General features: G+C 40.6%; 1 protein-coding gene across 2 annotated transcripts; it reads left to right on the top strand.

The window, feature by feature from the left end:
• Nucleotides 1-3,920: 3,920 nt before the first annotated feature.
• Nucleotides 3,921-18,538, top strand: LOC119031150 (arf-GAP with Rho-GAP domain, ANK repeat and PH domain-containing protein 1). Of its 2 annotated transcripts, XM_037119394.1 has the most exons (26): nucleotides 3,924-4,252; nucleotides 4,871-4,959; nucleotides 5,092-5,150; nucleotides 5,888-6,364; nucleotides 6,441-6,539; nucleotides 6,610-6,787; nucleotides 6,872-6,967; nucleotides 7,228-7,341; nucleotides 8,336-8,396; nucleotides 8,489-8,609; nucleotides 8,939-9,203; nucleotides 9,348-9,547; nucleotides 10,180-10,265; nucleotides 10,352-10,534; nucleotides 11,115-11,183; nucleotides 11,714-11,813; nucleotides 12,175-12,231; nucleotides 12,466-12,592; nucleotides 14,686-14,785; nucleotides 15,001-15,199; nucleotides 15,389-15,434; nucleotides 15,544-15,758; nucleotides 15,839-16,048; nucleotides 16,349-16,454; nucleotides 17,339-17,480; nucleotides 17,688-18,538. In XM_037119394.1, exons 2-26 carry the CDS (start codon nucleotides 4,871-4,873, stop codon nucleotides 17,736-17,738), a joined length of 3,450 nt encoding a protein of 1,149 aa, XP_036975289.1. In that variant the 5' UTR covers nucleotides 3,924-4,252; the 3' UTR covers nucleotides 17,739-18,538. The 2 variants fall into 2 exon arrangements, with proteins under 2 accessions (XP_036975288.1, XP_036975289.1); XM_037119393.1 differs by having other exon boundaries at nucleotides 3,921-4,252; nucleotides 8,939-9,547.
• The last annotated feature ends 328 nt before the right edge of the window (nucleotides 18,539-18,866 follow it).

Raw genomic sequence — 18,866 nt, 5'->3', positions numbered from 1 at the left:
GCTGAGGCGAACTCAGTAAGTATCCACATACAATACACCGAGCGATACACCCATCAGACAGAACACGGACTATAAAACCCTTGCACCTAAATGGACTGCTCAACCTGCCAAATGTAGACAAAATAGACAAGGCAAGCTCTTAATGAACCAAACAGTCTGGATCCTCCAGCAGCCAGCAGAGGGCAGCACAAACATTCAGCACAGCCAATCAGTTATAGGAAAAGTTGTAGGAAGATGAGGCCCAAAAACAGTTGGACCAGTTTTGACAGCGACAAAGTGTAATGGAAACCCTTAAACAAGACTCTGTCATTGATGGTCAGAGTCTTATGTGATATGATACTGTGGATGCAAATGTACAGTTGTAATAAAATGAATAGACTTCAGTAAACGTCTTTGACATGACGTCAACACTGCGTCTTCCCATCATGTCTATAATGATGGTTAATTTCTTTTTATGTTTTGAACTAAAATTCTGGGCATGTCTTACAAAATGCCCCTTGTGTAAATCTCCATCATAATTTTCTTGCAAAAATCAGGTTAAGCACCAAGTAAAATTCAAGTAAAAGTATTTTTATTTTTTTATTTTTTTTTTAAAAAGAAGATACCAGCAGTGCTTCTCTTCTGGGTGACGGTGGTGCAGAGCAAACTGCAGTGGATCATATTTACATGTACATACTGTGTACCGATTATTCAAGTCTGCATCATTGAATTATCGGTAGTGTTTCTTTTTTCATTTATGTGATTGCTGAAAAAATTCATTGATTTAAAAATGATTATAATTTATCTCTTACAGCATATAATCTGCAAAGTAACTAGTAACTAAAGTTACCAGATAGTACAATATTTGCCTCTAAAATGTAGTGAATCAGGAAATATAGCAGGAAATGGAAATTCTCAAGTAAAGTACCTCTAATTGCACTCAAGTACAGTAGAGGTGGATTTCATCGTTCGATGTCGAGATTCAGTTCCTGATCGGCAGGATGACACTGATGTAGGATGTTCATGTAGTTTGTTTGTTCATTCAGTAGCGCTTCTGGTACATCGTCATTCAGCGGTGAATCATGTAATGCACAGTTCTCAGCTCCTCAAACGATCGATCAAACGGTCAACATAACACTGTAGTACATGGCAAATATATAGCTGCAACTTAATGATTATGTGTACTTTTAGACAACACGACAGTTAGCAGCTAACAGCTATAGCCGGCTAGCCATGTACAAGTGACTGACTGAACGAACGACAATGACGAAATACAAACAAAATGAAATGTTGTTTTTTTTTTTTTTTTCATGGAAACGGTTACTATGGTTTCTTGTTTCTCATTGGCTAAAATTCGATGACAGTGTCCTAGACTCAGCATATGATTGTCTGGCTCTCAGTCCTCCTCACCACTCTGATAACTTAACAGTGTACAACTCAGCGACTGGTCTGTGAGAACGAAAGAACGAATGAGAGCGAAGCGAAACGGGGAATCAGTTCAGTTCATTCGCGTTAAAGAGTCGTTCCTTTGAAGTGATTCGTTCGCGACCAAGCCATCACTAAAGTACAGTACTTAGGTAAATTTACTTGGTTAGGACTCACCTAATTAAAATATAAACTCATAGAAAAGGACCATGGCCTGTACCATTCCAGGATCATGAGAAAGGACCGAGGGCTTTGGCTAGCTGGTTAGCATGCTAACATCAGCAAATACCTAGGTGTCTTGTTTTTGAGGTTCAGGATTGTATTCAGATTTACACATTTTATGTATTATTTTAATATATGATATTTTCATAGAATGCTTTGTAAATTTACAGTGACATGCAGTACACAGCTCAAACTGTTGAGAAGTCAATGATAATACTGTAAACACCAGTGGCGTCAGCAGGCCTATTTTAGGGACCTAACATTTTTCATTCTAAATAATTTGGTGTTTTTAGTAGCCTACTTTTTTTTTTTTTTTTTTTTTACAAAATTGTGCCGACAAACTCAATATAAAGGGGCCAGGATATGAGTTTAAATCACTATTCACTTAAATATGATCATAAATCTGTCAGTTTCCCTTCAGTGTAAGTTAGAGAGAGCTCCCTCAGTGCGTCGTTATCCAATCAGTTCCAGTTGTTCATGTAGAGAACGCCCACATCACTGAAGTCCAGTCCACGTTTTCCCTGCGACCTTGCTTGCACTCGGTACCTGCAGCGTGTGCGTACCTTGAAGCACACAGAGCGACTAGAACAGCATGAGGAGAAAAGCGTAAATGTTTTTCAAGAAACTAAGTATTCATCATTGCTGGTAGTAACAATTAGTTAGCTCCAGCAACCAGCTAACAGCAGATAGCCCCATGGAATTAATGAACCAAGTGCTCCCTGTTTGACAGATAAAAACCTAGCTTGCACACTACAGAGTCAACAACGAAGGTGAGACGTGCGCAGAGATTGTCTATAGTACAGACAATGTCTGCGCACATCTCACCTTTGTTGTTTCATGGTCAAAAGATACATTCCAGCTCTAAAAGAACGCTGCTACTTAGCTAGCTAGTCAGTCTGAACTGCACTGTGAAGGCCCTGGTTGTTTATAGAGTTAAGTGTGTGCACTCTTTTTACCATATACTAACTTTGGGGTGACTCTGGACCAGCAGCTGTGTTTCACACTTGACGCATGGATGCACACCGTGAAACAGGAGCTGACCTCATTCAAGTATGATTATCATCAGTGGATAATAATAATAATAATAATAATAATACACTAATGTTAATCACTCCACCGCCCCTATTGACCTGTAGGAATCAGGGCAGAGGAGCACAGAGAGTGAGAGGGGAGAGACCGCTACTGTAAAGGTGAGTCTGAAGGATTTCACAGGATATAGTCATTTGTGATGCAGTCTTGGATTTTTATGGAATTCAATATGAATATGACATATGAAACATTTCAAGCAAGGTGCAGCATATAAGACATATTTAACTTGAGCTGTTATTGAGGAGAGTAATGATCTCAAAGTGGAGAAAGCCAAGATAATATAACTTTAATTCAAGTAATATTCTTCAGGGTTTGAAATTACAACCATTTTAGTCACATATTTGCCCAAAATGTAATCTGTGCGATTTTAAATTAATAATAATAAATAATTTCTCAGTCTTCCTTAGCTGTTTGTGAAATGTTGTGCTTGTGCGCTATGTTCACTCTGATCCTGTGCATCTTTTGGGGACTAAGCCTCCCCTGTCCTTAAAACCTAGTGACGCCCCTGGTAAACACAATAAAAGTAATCAAAAGTGTTACCAAAAGTTTTTACAAAAGTTTCACTGGAAAAAAATATCAAACTATATTGTAATCTGTAGTTGCACTGATCTTGAGGCCATTCATTTTAAGATGATACCAACAGCTAGCCAGCAGAGGTCACCACGTTTCAATGAATGAGACGCTTCAGAGCGCTTCATTACTACACATCATCTCCATCTTTTTAACAATGTGAGCAACGTATGACACAATGTTTCTTTAGACACTGTAGTGTAGTTTGCTGCACTAGAAAGAAGAAAATGTTGATTTTAAGAAAAACCTGAAAAAAATGGTTTGAATCTGAAGCAAATGGAAAGATATTTACAGTCACTTCAAATTATTTTACTATTTTAATTTCTCAAACCTTCTTTCAAATTTTCTCTGAAATGTATTTCTTTATTTATTAATAAATCTATTTATTTATTTATCAATACTCTCTATCTATTTATTAAGACGCTTGTAAGTGTAATGTAAGTATAAAACAATATTACAAACTTTGCACAAACTGTCACATGCCTCCAACCATTCGAGTAATTCAGTCTTAAACCAGTCAAAGTTCATATACACACACACACACACACACACACACACACACACACACACACACACAAACATACACTTACACACACACGCACACACACACACACACACACACAGTAGCACACCTACATTCCTGCAGCAGGTTGAACCGGTCATATTTCATTGTACAAAACACTCACAGCCTAAACACCTGATCGGCGTCCTGACAGCTGATTGGTTCCGGTGAACACTGGTACAGTTGAGCCCTTGCACAGAGCCGTAAATCCACCTTAACACTGCAAACACACCGGAAGAGAGCAGATATGACGGTTCAGTTTTTATGAGTACACATGGATCTGAAGCAGACACAGGTTTACTGACAGCGGAACAGAAGAACTGACTGACAGACAGGAGAACAGATCGACAGGTGGTCAGCAAGTCTCTCAGGTGTTTCTTTCAGCACAGAGGAGTTCACAACACGGTAAGATGACAACCATATTTGACTTTTCTGGAAAATCATTTTTCTGTGGATAGAAATCAGAAGCTTTCGGTTTATTTTTCTGATGATTGAAATCAAAAACTTTGGGTTTGTTCTTCTGTTGACTGAAATCAGAACCTTCTTCTGTTTCATGTTTTTTTTTTTTAAATGGAAATGATCACAATTTTTGATGTTGACATTGTTTATATGATTCAAGATCAGACGTGTTGTTATGAACTTAAACATGTCATTCTTTAATGTAAGTAAGCATTCGTTGAATATTTTCTCAACAGCCAAAACTCTTCAAACCTCCAGTTGAACAGATAAACGAAACTACTTGATGACACGTGTCATGTGTTGACCCCTGACTCACATGTGATGTCATCATCCGTGTCCCAGATTAACAGATTAGAAAAACATTCATACCAAAGAAATGACAATCTCCGTCTTAATCATTAGCTGCGGGCAACATGTCCAACTGCTCAAATCAAAACAAAACACATGCTGGATCAATTGATAAACTCTCTAATCAATTAAAACTCCCCGTTAACAGGTGCTCTGTGAGATGCTGATGCTTCCTGGTAGATAATTGATCCAGTAAGTGTCTTTCTTTTCCTCCAGATGACTTCTCCTCCTCCTTCACTTCCTGTCCCGAAGCCTCGATCTCGTTACGTGAGGGACAGACTCGCCTCTACCTCCTCTTTGGACAGGTGAGGTCACCTTTAAATCTGCAGAAAAAAAAAATTATGAATATATATTGATAAAATAAATATGCACACATAAGAAAATAGTTGATTGTTGGATTTAAACATGAAAACAAACTGAAACTTTTAATCTTTCAGGGATGTGATTGGTGAAAATCTGCAACCAGTTTTCTCTAATGGACTTCACATAAGCACAGGTACACACACACATTAACTCCTGCACCAGTCACCGTCATCAAGTTTAGAATCAGTCATATTGATCTTGATTAGAAGTAAAACAAAGCTTGATGACGCATCTAGAATGACATGTTTAAGACAGAAAACCTGACTGATTGTCACACAGTATATTTGTGTCAGACTCTGCTGACGTGTTGCTGCATGTTTTCAGTCTGAACAGTCCAACCGGTTTGTTCCTGCACATCACAGCTGGTGTTGATGTTTGTGGAAACAGCAGTCTGGTGATTATCTCAAACCAGTTTGTCTTCTGGCTGGTAATGATTTAATCTCAAGTGAAGACCACATCATATGTTACTGCTGAAATGAAAGACACGGCTGGTTTTGTCTCAGTGTGGTTGTGGATCTCGAAGGACACAAAATGCACTGCAAATTATTTAAAGTCAAAGTACTGACAGACAGACCAACATTTGGATAGAAGATAATTGGATAGATTATTTTGATAGAATCCAGAACAGGAGTCTTCATGTGAAAATCTCCCCTCAGGGATCACAAATACTGTCTTATTGTGAAAGTCTCCCCTCAGTTATAATACAAGGACTCTTATTGTGAAAGTATCCCTCAGGAATCTTTCTAAGATCCTTGTTCTGAAAGTCTGACAACAGATTGTGTTTACAAGTTTGACGTTCACCTGGACGCTGAGATGTGTTTGTTTGATTGGTGGGTTTTTCAGTCCATCAGCTGATGTCCTTCTCCTCAGGTCAAGATGCTCCTCCTTTTCCTGCTTCTGTTGGGTCTGATCGCGATCCTGTCTTCCCAACTCTGGCTGGCGTCACTGATTTCATTGCCACCAACATCCCATCTTTGGCTGGATTCGCCACCTCCATCGGTGGCTCTGCCCCCACTGCACCTGCGCCGATGGCTCCCTCAGCTCCCCCGTCAATTGGCAGCATGGCTAACAGCATTGCTGATCACATACCTAGCTTAGCAGGAGCTGCTAGCACTGTGGCTAACCCAGCTACTGCTACATTAAACTCCACCTCGACCAACACACCGGTACCTGCTAATAACACAGGTGCTGTTAGCTTAGACAGCATTGTTAGCTCATTTGCTAACATACCCGGGTTAGCCGGTCTTGTTAGCAGTGTAGCTAACCCTGCTGTTAGCTCCACGACAACCCCAGCTACCCCTTACGCCCCACCCTCCTCACTGCAGAAGTTTGGAGATGCTCACACAGGTACCTCAATCAATCAATCAATCAATCAATCAATCAAAGGTTTCTGATTTCAATCAAGCTGTGTTTATGTGTCCAGATGTTGGGGCACTGTCACAGCTGGTGATGTCAACTTTGGACCAGAATTCTGGAGTCACATTACCTCCACTACAGGACGCTGCTGAACCAACAGAGGAAGGTACTGATACTCATTTCTCTCTGTCTCCTGATTCTCCTGTCAGTCTGATTCTGATTTGTATTGGTTCCAGTTTCAAATCCTCACACCACCAAAGAAGAAAGCCTGTACATTACTCTGTTGGCTTCTTGGGCGAGTCAAGAGGAAAATGAGACTGACTCATCCAATGAGGAGGAAGATATGGGAGTTAGTCCTGCCCCCTCTGGTGCCCATGGACCAATGGAAGGAGATCCTGTTGCTAACACCAACAAGTATGGATACAGTATTAGAATGACTACTGCTACTAATCAAATCAGTGCAGCTTCTAACACAACTTTGATATTTGTGTTTGGCAGCCTTCCATCAAGTCAGCTGACCCCCAGTCGGCCAGCCCCGCCCCCTCCTCGTCCTCCTAACCAATCACAAAAGCCTCTGAAACAGAAGAAACCAAGGTAGGCATGTACAGACACAAACACATACATCTTTCTCAGTCTGTATTGTTTGTTCTTGTGAGTCTTTTCAGGTGTACATGTGTATCTTTCAATCATCTCACAGATGGTATTCACCGTTCAGCAATGCTGTTTTGCTCGTTCGTACTGTGTCTTCCTGTTTTCAGGAGTTTCAGCTCCAGAATTCAAGAATACAAGTACAAGTTTGTTTTATACTGCACAGAGAAAGAGCTCCAGTCTCTTAAAGGTTGATCGTCTTGCAGAGCGGCCACTATTCGAGTGTCCAGGAAGAAGGGTAGCAGTGGGAGTTCAACTCCACAAACTCCACAGAGTGCTGTGGTCCGATCCAGCTGGCTGGATGTCTGGAAGGGCTTCAGGTAACATCACCATCATCATCATCATCATCATCATCATCATCATCATCATCATTATTGTTTTTCAGAATTGCTGCTGTTGAGTCAGTCATTAATAACAAACCTAAATAAGATCCTGGTAGAACTGAAACTAAGTTTGGGGTAAAGTCAATCCACAGATCATTGGAGTTACCACAAAGTAAAACTTTTTGAGCATTTTATTTCAGCATATGTCCAGCCCCATATCTCAGTTATATATCCCAGCAGTGAAAAAGAGCTGTTTTGAAGGTATTTTTAACGTTATTTTAGAGTTTGTTACTACATGACTTTTTACCCTTCATTTTATGGCACTGCTATGGATCTATAAGAAGAAGAATGTATAGAGCTCGGGCTCTGACCTCAGAGATCACTGTACTAAAAACACAACTTTATGACTTCATTCTCTGATTTCGGTGAAACTGGGTCTTACAGAGAAAATATTTTATAGGTTTTCCCTCTGCTGCCCCAGGTAAAGCATAAAGGTGATTTATGCAGTTTCCTGGTAGACAGATACCAGTAGCTTTGTTGAGAAAGTAAGCCCTAACTGTAGTTAGTCGTTAGCTCAGTAGGCAGACGTTGCACGCTCTGTACTCTATACCTGTCAAACTGGCCTGTCAATCTTCTCAAAGGTGGTTTTTCCATCCTGGTCACTGGGAGCTGCAAGTCCAGGAAGAGTCAGTGTCTGCGTTTTGGTGGCTCCAGAGTGGGATGGGATGTAACGTGTGGTGTTGACTGCTGCTGTCTGTTATTACAGAAAATACGCCACTATGCTAAAGCAAATGGTCCTCTATTAGCCGTTTCACTGGGAATGTAAACAGTCTGTTGTAAATCATCAGGGGTCTGAGGATTGATTCCTGAGGAACACCAGATTAGGACAGAGGCTGCCAGTCAGAACAGACTTGATTCAGAGGACAGATTATGGATGATAGGCAGACAGAGACACACATATACAGACATGTTTTCTATCTTTCTCTGATAGACACAATGTTTTATGGGCGACGTTGGATGGACAGCTGATGTCTCTTTGGAAAAAACGCACAGTAAGTCAGTATCTATCTACCAGTATGTCTCAGCATACCGATTTCTGTCAGTCTTTCTATGCCGTAATGGGTGTGTTTGTTTTGCTGAGCAGGACCGGTTCAGTGAGGTGCTGTTTCATGTCTCCAGTATCACCAATGTGAAGAAACAGGACAAGGGCAGATTCTCTGTTTACTTTAGGAAGAAACATTATGACTTCATGGCTCATAATGATGGTAAGAATGCTGCTGCTGTGTAATATTGCTGTCTGTTCTTGTGGCTTCTTATTGTTTCACTTAATGTGGCCTAGGACACACCTGTGTTTACACTGCAAGAACAATGTGGTCATACATAGCCCAGGCCACCTCCAAATGTGGCCTGAGTGATCACAGATGTGTCCTGAATGGGTCTATGGTGCATTCACACCTGTACTGTAAGCTGTCCACTTGTGATCAGAGCACTCAGCATGCAAGAGGGAGATTATTTGCATGTTCCAGAAAACAACAAGTCAAAACTAAGTTTCCAGTATAAAATGATTCTTAATCATGTATTTTTCATCTCTCAGAGGTTCATGAAGGTTGGGTCACGTCTCTGCTGGCATCTCGAGGCCAGCCAAGTCCCGCCCCTCCAGAAATCCATGGACAAATCATCATCAAGGACCCAAGGAGCCGTGTCTACGCAGCTGTCTGGGGTCACGACCTCTGGATTTACCCCAACAAGGAGGGCTTCCAGCTGGGTATCGCCACCTTCTCTGTCCCCCTGAATGTTGCCTCGGTCAAATCTACAGGAAAACACTCGTTTTCTCTCATCACTCCATACAAGACCTTCAAGTACACACCTATCTGTCTGTTTGTCCATCTGAATGCCTGTCACCTGTTACTGTCCTTACTAAAGATATATCAAGTCTTGTTCATTCTTTGTTCTTCATTCCTCTTCATGCTTCTCTCTTTATTGGCCCTGACCCCTGCCTGCAGCCTCTCCGTTGATTCATCAAAGGATCTGTCCAACTGGTTGGGAAAACTGTCCTCATCTATTCAAGGTGCTCTGTCCAACAGCCAGGTAGCGCTGCGTCTCTGGGAAAACCCCGACAACAAAGTGTGTGGTGACTGTGGTGCTGCCAATCCTGAGTGGGCATCAGTCAACCTGCTGCTGGTCATCTGTCAGGCCTGTGCAAGTACGAGCTAACATGTCCACCTCATGTGTACGTTTAGATATTACTAATTTAATGTCCAGTCTATGGTTTCAATAACAAAAAAAACACTTTGGTTAATGTTCATGAAAGATGGTGGTTACAATTAAATGTCTTAAGTCACTGCTGACTTTTCTGTATCAACCCAGACTAGGATTTCTGTAACATTTACCAAGACCTGCAAGAGTCTAAACAAAACCATAAAACGTTTTTATGGAGCAAGATCAGAAATAGAAAGTTACAGTTAATTCAGAACATTACAGCCATGTTGTCTGATACAAAATAAGAGAAATTACAGAACTGTTTCCAGGTTTTTTATAAAACTGCAAATTATTGGCTGAAAATGTTGATTAGCACCTGAATGCACTATAAAAGTAGTTGATTAATGGAGGTGGACCTTTAATTATGACATAGCAATAAAATGTAAAAGTGAAAAGGACTTGGGAATTGATCTTTTTTAGGACTTCTTAAGATAAATTAGATTTTTTTAGATGAGCAGTCATCTAAACCACCAAAGACGGATACGCAACTGAACCCAATTTTGTCCCAAACATTACTAACATATTTGCGTGTCAGTGGTGAATGCTGATGCATACGCTAACAACGTCTGTTTCCAGGTCATCATCGATCTCTGGGCAGTAGACTGTCAAAGGTACGCAGTCTGAAGATGGACAACAAGATCTGGACTGAACCACTAATGCAGGTAATGGCCGACTAGGCTGAACCAGTCATACAAGTAAGGGGGGACTGAACCATTCATACATCTCATTTTATCGCCTCCTTTCCCAGTTGTTTCTTACCTACGGTAACCAGCTGGCCAATCAGGTGTGGGCTCCTGCTGTGCCGGCGACGGAGCAGTTGCGTCCGGAGTCGTCTGATGAAGAGAGGTTGAAGTTCATCCAGGATAAATACAGCAAGGGACGCTACAGACGAGTCCACGCTCTGACCTCCTCACACTCTCAGATGAATCAGGTCTGACTCAGTTACTTTTACAGACTTGTGTTTGTAAATGAAATACATTGTGTAAAGATTTTCACCAGCAACAAAAAAAAAACATATTAATCACATATTTATGTACATATTCAGCACATTTATTTCAGAATATAGGAAATATATCAGTTTTCCTATGTGACCAATAGGTTGTAGACGAAATGTAAATGCTGATATATGAAGTATAAGTACCAGTACTAATTGTAAATCATATAACATATGAAAACATTTGAATTACATTCCTAAAGAAATACACTTAAATACTTGCGTACAATATGAATACATCCACTCATCTATTTAAACAGAGCATTATGATTATGTTCGACTCGACATGCCTCTGTAATCCAAATTAATAATGATACGCTCAGTTGAAGTTTTATTGTGAAAATACCCACTCACTGATCATAACAGGACACTTAATGTGACTCTCATAATTGTTTTTGTATTATTAGTGGACATCAGAGGAAACACAGCTATGGCGTTTTTATATTTAAACATAAGACATTACCTGTAGACATGTGTCTGTTGATGATGATGATATATGTTTGTGTCTGTGTGTCAGAGGCTGCGCCAGGTGGTTTGTGGTGATGACGTAGAGGAAACAATGTCTCTCATCTGCTCAGGAGCAAAGGTTGGATGGTTTTCCTCTTTTGGCATTTATGACTATCATTTAGATCAATAATCATTAATAACACACACACGCACACACACAGATATATGAATATGTTTTTGATCGACATTAAGTCTAACTTGCCATGAAATTTCAATTCTTGTCTTTCAGTTTAAAGTGTTGCTCTGTAACATATAAGCTACAAAGTGAATGTGTCATGGACATGAACATTTATTAATACCAAAAAATGTCCTCAGGTAAAAGGGCTGTTTTCATAAACAGTTACTTGAGTGGAAGTAAAAGTAGTCATCAGAATGACTATTTGAGTAAGAGTACAAAAGCAATTACTAGAAATGCTACTTGAGTAGTGAGCACTTTAATAAATTATGATGAAATATTTGCGGTGGTAGAGTTGCAGCTCACAGCCAATCAGGATCGAAGTTAATCTAGGAGCTTTCATTGTCATGGTGACTGCACCCGTATAAAGCTGAGTTGATCAAAAACATGAACAGGTTCCTCTTCTGCAATTGTGTGATGTTACCTGTGTGCAGGTGTGTCCGTCAGACCCTCAGAGCCCCTCCGCCATCCTGCTGGCTGAGAGGGCGGGTCAGGCTCTGCAGACCGAGCTCCTCCGACTCAACGAGTACACAGGTAATGCACAGGTAACACACGCATGCAGATAACACACAAAATATAAAGGTAACACACAGAAAAACACACAGGTAACACACACACAGAAATACACACAGGTAACACACACACAGAAATACACAGGTAACACCTGAGTGGCACACAGGTAATATACACAGGTAACACACACACAGAAACAAACAGGTAACACCTGAGTGGCACACGGTTAACACACAGGTACATACATCTTAGCCTCTCACCTTGCTGTACAGCAGTACACTGTAACATCACTGGTGGGTGTGGTCATTGACATTAAATTTCTGTTAAAAAACTCACCTGGATGTGATTCTTTACTCAAGTCTGTGTTTTCTCCTTTATTCAGAGGTCCCGCCTTACCTGCCGCAATCAGCTGATAGGAGACCTGTCTCCGCCCCCTCAGGTGGGACGAATCACCTAGATAAATTCATAATGAGCATGTAGTGACAAATACTGACGAAAAAGTGTAATTGTTCAAAATGATCAACAAAAAGATGAGGTAGAAACAAAACGACTTGTTGATGTTTGGAACAAACTTTTCGAAACTGCTGCACAAAATTTTAGTTTTAAACACTGTTCGATTGCCAGAAAACAGATTTTATTTAATGTACAAACCCCGTTGTGTTTGTGTGTGCAGATGAGGAAGGGGAGGAGCTTCATGGCAAATTGGAAGACGATCGTTTTCTCTTCTCGTTGGAAAACGACTCTGCAGCGTGTGACGTCCTGGACCTGCGAGAAGTTCTGTCTGTCTTTGTCAAAGACGGGTAAATACCACTAATGCACACCAACTGCTGATACTGATACTGCTCAGGGCCGTTTCTGTCTTTTTGGGGGCCCTATACAAGATGCTGTTCGGGGGCCCCTATTTTGTCAAACCACGATGGATAGATTCATAACCCTTTTAGGTGTTCAACAAAGATGCCACAATCTCTTACATTTTAAGAGGAAAACAGGTTAGAGTCGTGAACACCTCTCTCAAATTAAAATCAAACTTCTTAAGCAAGCTGAACTGATATAAAATGATAATACAAGGTAAACATTAGGGATCCTCTGTAGGTCAATAACTGAAGCTCATGCAGTGTGCCTCAAAAATGTTTATTTAAACTTAAACATCCTGGTCTGGTGGCGCTGAAGGCAGCCGTGTTGCTTCCTGGTCCAAAACTCCAAAATATTTCGGTATTACTCCTCTCCTCACTTAGTAGTACTGGCCCTCATAGCAACACGCTGCAGTAGACACCAGATCTGACCAATCGGTAGAGAGCAGATCTAACCAATTGGTAGAGAGCAGATCTGACCAATTAGCAGGCCAGGTGCCAATTTCACACTTTTTCCGTTGGGTCACTCCTCAGATATTTAGACTGGACTTGCAACTTGAGGGGGGCCCCTAGTGGTGCAGGGGCCCGATGCACCTGCATAGTCTGCATATAGCAAGATACATTTCCGATACTGCTCGTACAACTAATTCAACCCTAAAACCACAAAAGTTTTAAAAAGTACAATGAAACAGAGTGCAGTCATTCACAAAAGAACTGTTTTTACTGATTTCTGAGGTGTTCGGGAGCCCAAGTAGTAATCTCCTTATACAATGACGTGTTTCACAAAGGGGTGAACCTCCCACCGTCCTTGCTTATCGAACAGATGTCAAAGAACAGGCAGCAACAAAGGCGGACTGTTACATCACCTCAAAGCTGAACTTTAACACATCATAAAGATTACAGCCGACAGTCAACCAGCTTTAAGGTCCTACACCTGCATGAGAGGATATCGTTCTTGATACCACCAGGTGGCAGTAGTCTTCATTCAGAAGACTCAGGACTGCGGATATAAAATCCTATTATTTCCACACAACACTCTTTCTAATTTAGTCACTTCTAACCACACTAAATGAGTGAAATCATGGATTCTACAGCAACAGCCTGAAGGTAATTTCCTTTTTTCAAATTTTCCTACACACTGATTTGCTTAGCTGAACAGTCAATCAGAATGAATTACCTCTGATATTCTCAGTTCACAGAAAAAGCCCCCCCACAAGGGTTGATTAGTGCCAACAGCATGCATACCGCGAACACTACGGCCACAGATGTCATCATCATCATTATCTTGTCTGAAGATGATTTGTGACATTCAGATTGATTCAGTGAAATATTTCTGAGAGTCAAACAAACCAACATCAGTATTAGAAACAGACACTAAAGATAAACTTAAGAGTAGAGCATTTTTATTTTAGAGGAACTTGTAAGATATGGCCAGCATGTTCACTTAAAACAGATTTTAATGAAAACAATAGTGTTGACGTTAACTCAAAGATGTACTGTGTTGCAAAGGTGTCTACTGAAGTTAGCATGCTAACCTGAATAAAACAACACTGCACCTTCTGAATTCAAGTTGCTCTCTTTTTTCAAACTGAAACAGGCTTAATTGCCCCGTCCGCCATGGTGACTGACTGGCTAACTGCACCATGAGCTAATTAGCTAATTTACCATCAGCTGAGGATAGAAAGCAAGGCAGCAGTTGTTGGTTGCTCTGATGATACGCTGCCCCCTAATTTTTTGGAGCTGTACCTACATCCTGAAAACATCTGAAAAATGCTGCACAGCAGAACTTAGTTTGTATTTTATAGTAATTATGTTATGACTCTTGGATTCGTCTTGTGGAGGCCCTGGCCCTCAGGTTAGGAACCAGCGATGTGTCAATCACAGTGAAGTTTTTTATTTTGTTTGGCAGTGAAGCTGCAGATGTGACAATTAAAAAAAAAGATCATAGCTGTGCAAAATTACAGCCATCAAGCAACTACTTTCGTGTGAGTTTTAGTGCATTATTTAACAGCTTATGTGTCCATGTGTTCATGTGTTTTCAGACAAGTTCACGAGTTTGAGATGGTGACATTAAACGATCAGCTAATCTGTGCTACTGACAACCAGGACGCGCTGCAGAGTCACCTGGTTCACATACTGAAGGTAAACTTGGTTGTGTGTGTGTGTGTGTCGGTGTGTGCGTGCGCTTATCCATCTCTGTGAGGACTAGTTTGAGTTTTCAGACATTAAAGAAGAAGTGAGGACATGTTGTCTGGTGTTCACCCTCAGACATTTGAAAGTTCAGGTCTGGTTTCTGGTTGAATACTGACGTCAACCGGAATTTAATTTATGAGTATAACCTGAGTTCATGTTTTCAGGTGATTCTCCCAGGGGGCGTGTCCTATGCAGAGGTGGGTGGGGCCACCGCTGTCAGTAAAGTGTGTGTCGTGGAAGTGGGTGAAAACTCAAGCCATTCTGATGCCTGGTTGTTACTATGGGAGGACGGAATCAGTGTTCATCCCATCCACAGAAACACACAGCCTCTGAGGATTGAGCTGAGCACGCTCAGTAGCCACGGTAATTTGCTGGAGTTAATTAACTGTGTAAAGTTCTGTTTTTCACTGATCTCCCAAGGAAATTGAACTTTTGTTTGGAAAGAATAAAGAAATAAAGACAAAATTAAGAACCTTGAGAATCAGTTTGATGTAAAATCTGATGCTTCATATGCAGTCTCTAAACAGCAAATCTTGCAATTTTCTCTTTCAGACATGGATCCCTCTGAAAACATCATCACCATGGTGACTGCAGACAGGTGTGCAATACATACATTTGTTTCCCTCCTGAGACAATAAAGATTCAATAAAATTCAAAATGAAAGATGAAATATGTTTAATCTGTAAATTTGTTGTTTTCCTCATCAGGAGTGTGTCGTTCCGCTTTGAGGAGCAGCACAGCTGTCAGTCCTGGTTCAACCACCTGCAGAGATCTTTGACCAGTCAGAAACCACGTCCAAAGCGTCCTCCTCCACCCAAACACGCCTTAGCTCGTCAGTCTCTGTACCCGGTGATGGATGTGGGGTCGAGAGGTTTGGTACCACCGGCCATCGAATGCTGCATCTCCCACATCACAGCCCACGGTCAGTTTATATTCACACAAAAACTGAACATACTGCAAAGAGTTGTATGACAGTCTGACTGTTGGTGTGTATGTCTGCAGGTCTAAAGATTGAGGGCGTGTACCGGCGCTGTGGAATCGCTACCAAAGTCACCCGCTTGGTGCAGACTCTGATGACGTCACCTAGCTCTGCCGCCATGGAGAGCGATGAGCAGGGTGTGTTGGACGTGTGCTCTGCCCTCAAACAATATGTCCGCCAGCAGGAGAGTTTGATCCCAGGCAAAGACCAACAGCAGTGGCTGCATGCCGCAGGTTAGTACAAATATATGTGGTACATGTATATGTTGTACTATTGGCTGCAGTTCATTACAAGTATGTGTAACGTACTGCCAAGCCAAAAGGTAGTGGACATACTGTTGTAAATACAATACTACTGTTTGCAGATCTTTAATCTGTAGTAAAAGCACCTAAGTTAGTAATATGTCAGACTGAATCACATAAGCTGTAAATTGTTGTAGTACTACTGCAGTAGTAAAACAGTAAAAGTTACACTGGAAGCAGTAGTGGAGATAATACTGTTATACTCACTCTAACAGCACATTTCACTCTCAGTGATTTCAGATGAAAGACCCAGGTTTTCAGCCTACCGACGTTTGCTACGACAACTTCCTAATGACAACCGAGCAACACTCAATGCACTGTTTGGACATTTCTACATGTAAGACTGTACAAGACCTCGTAAACACTGTGTTGTGATTGTAGTATTGGTCTTCGGTCAGTAGGTGGTGTCAGTGACTGTATGTTAAACACTGAGGTGGTGTCCTCAGTCACATCTGTGGGATTTTGTAATGTTTTAGTAAGTTGTTTTTACATTCAGCAATCACACTCATGAAACATGTTTTTCAGGCTGATTCGTCTGTTTTAGATAAAATATATTGAAAATGTGGCATGAAACATGAAAAACAATGTTACTCAAAACAAAATTGTACACCTAAAACTGACCTTGGTTTGGTTTGTGCCCAAAAGGTGGGTGGAGTACTATTCAGGTGGTCTTTGATTCATTTAAATTCAATTAAGTCTTTTTTCAAACAAAATTCAAATGCACAACATAAAGCCGAAATAAAATGAGTCAGTTTTTCCCTGATACTAAAAGGATATGAGGCGTCAGCTGAGAAGACAATGACGAAGGTAGCGAGGTGTTGGTTGACTAGATAACAGATCAAGCAGTTAAAGTGTAAGCTGATGAGTTATGGATGAGTTATGTCATTTGAAAAGAAAGCTCTGAAGATAGTTTAAGTGACACGCAATAAAAAAACACACAGATGTTAATGGTATGATGGTGTACCATCACACATCTTTGGGTTCTGCAAAGCCGTCTTGCTGTATGTAGTGACACATTGCCGCTGCTTGGTTCAATGTGATCAAACAAAGGTGGCGTAGAAGTGAGCTTTCGTTGTGACGATAATGCGAAATCTCTGTGTGAAAAAGGATATAGTCGTGTCACACCTGTCCACTTGACAACCTCAGAGTGAAGACATAAACCAGGCTGTGGTAGATGCGACTCCAGGTGTGTTTCTTACACCAGATGTGTTTCCCCCTCAGGGTCCAGGTGTTTTCTCAGGTGAACAAGATGTCGGCTCACAATCTGGCTGTGGTTCTGGTCCCGACTCTGTTTCAGACTCTGAACCAGGATCTGCTCAGACTCACCAGAGAGTTCATCATCCATCACACACTGTTGTTTCTGGTAAACATGTCCCTCAGTACAAATACATTTAATTCATGTTCACCCGTAATCCTGCTACAGTGTTAGATTGCATTTTCTCTGTATCTGATGTTCTTTCTGACAAAATTTCAATGAAGGTTATAAAGATTACAGCAAAGTCTGTTCAAACTGCAGAAATGTGACTTTGAAAGAGTTAAGCAGTTACTGAATTGTTATGTTTCTCTCTAGACACCTGAGGCAGAGGAGAGACAAGAGGAAGAACAGATCACTGTCTTCTGAGGAGGAGGAAGAAGAAAGTTGGACTGATACCTTTCTGTCCTTAACCCATAAGAACCCAGACTCATTTTAAAGTGGACATGTAAAGATTTTAGTTTGTTATAAGCGTGTCAACATGGGTTCTGATTGGTTAAAGATGATCCAAGTTTGGACATCAGATGAATATTTTTAACACACTTTTATATATTCCTGCAGATAAATTCAGGTGAAGTACATATAAAGTATACTAATGAAGTTTAGTTTCTCACACTTTTAATCCCCATCATGTAAAATCAGTGTTTTACTCATGACCAAATATTTTTTTACACATAAAAATATTTATGATATAAAGTCTTAAGTGAAACCAAATATCAGTATGCAGTATATCTCTCTCCTTTGTCAGTTATGGCACCCTCTACATTTGTGCAATGAGTTTACTGTAATTTAAAAGGTGGAAAGTGTTTGTTACATATTCTGTAACATCACTTCAGGTTGTAAAATTGTTTAAGGAAAGGGTTTATCCCACAGGTAAGGGGAAAATTTGTATTTTAGACTTTGGGGTGAATTGTCCCTTTAATCTTGCTCTCTCTTGGTGTCTAAACTGCCGACACCTTCAGAGTACACCTGAATCACAGAACTCTGGTTTGAACTCACCCAGTGTGCAGTTACTGATTCTAGACCTGGAGCCAATCAGAAAACCAGAACGCTCAGTTTATGTAGAAAAACACATATACATTTACTCATGTTATAGACTGATCTGTAAAATTATCCTCTCTACGTGCGAGGAAACATTTTATGAATAAAATCTTTTTCCAAACATGAAAGCAGCTGCAAGTAACGTTAATTTTTGTTGATTCTGTGAACACCAACACCACCTTGTATCATAAACATCGTGATCATGGTTTGCTTTGAAATCGAGTGAAAGAAAGATCCTTCTCATGCTGACATTGTGTCTAGACGCCCAGAAAATATAAAGAATTACATCTATGAAATAAGTTTTGAACCATGTACAGAAGAAAATCACACAATTAATCATGACTTAAATTTTACCCTTCCACCTTCAAAAACAAAACAAAGTTTGTGCTTATTGTTGTGGAATTTTGGCTCGCTTGACCATTCAGGGGATGATGAAAAAGACTCAGGAACACAAAT

The sequence above is a fragment of the Acanthopagrus latus genome, chromosome 13 (assembly GCF_904848185.1).
Source record: "Acanthopagrus latus isolate v.2019 chromosome 13, fAcaLat1.1, whole genome shotgun sequence".
Lineage (NCBI taxonomy): Eukaryota > Metazoa > Chordata > Actinopteri > Spariformes > Sparidae > Acanthopagrus > Acanthopagrus latus.
Note: the sequence above shows the minus strand (reverse complement) of the source record. Positions and strands in the feature narration are given on the sequence as shown.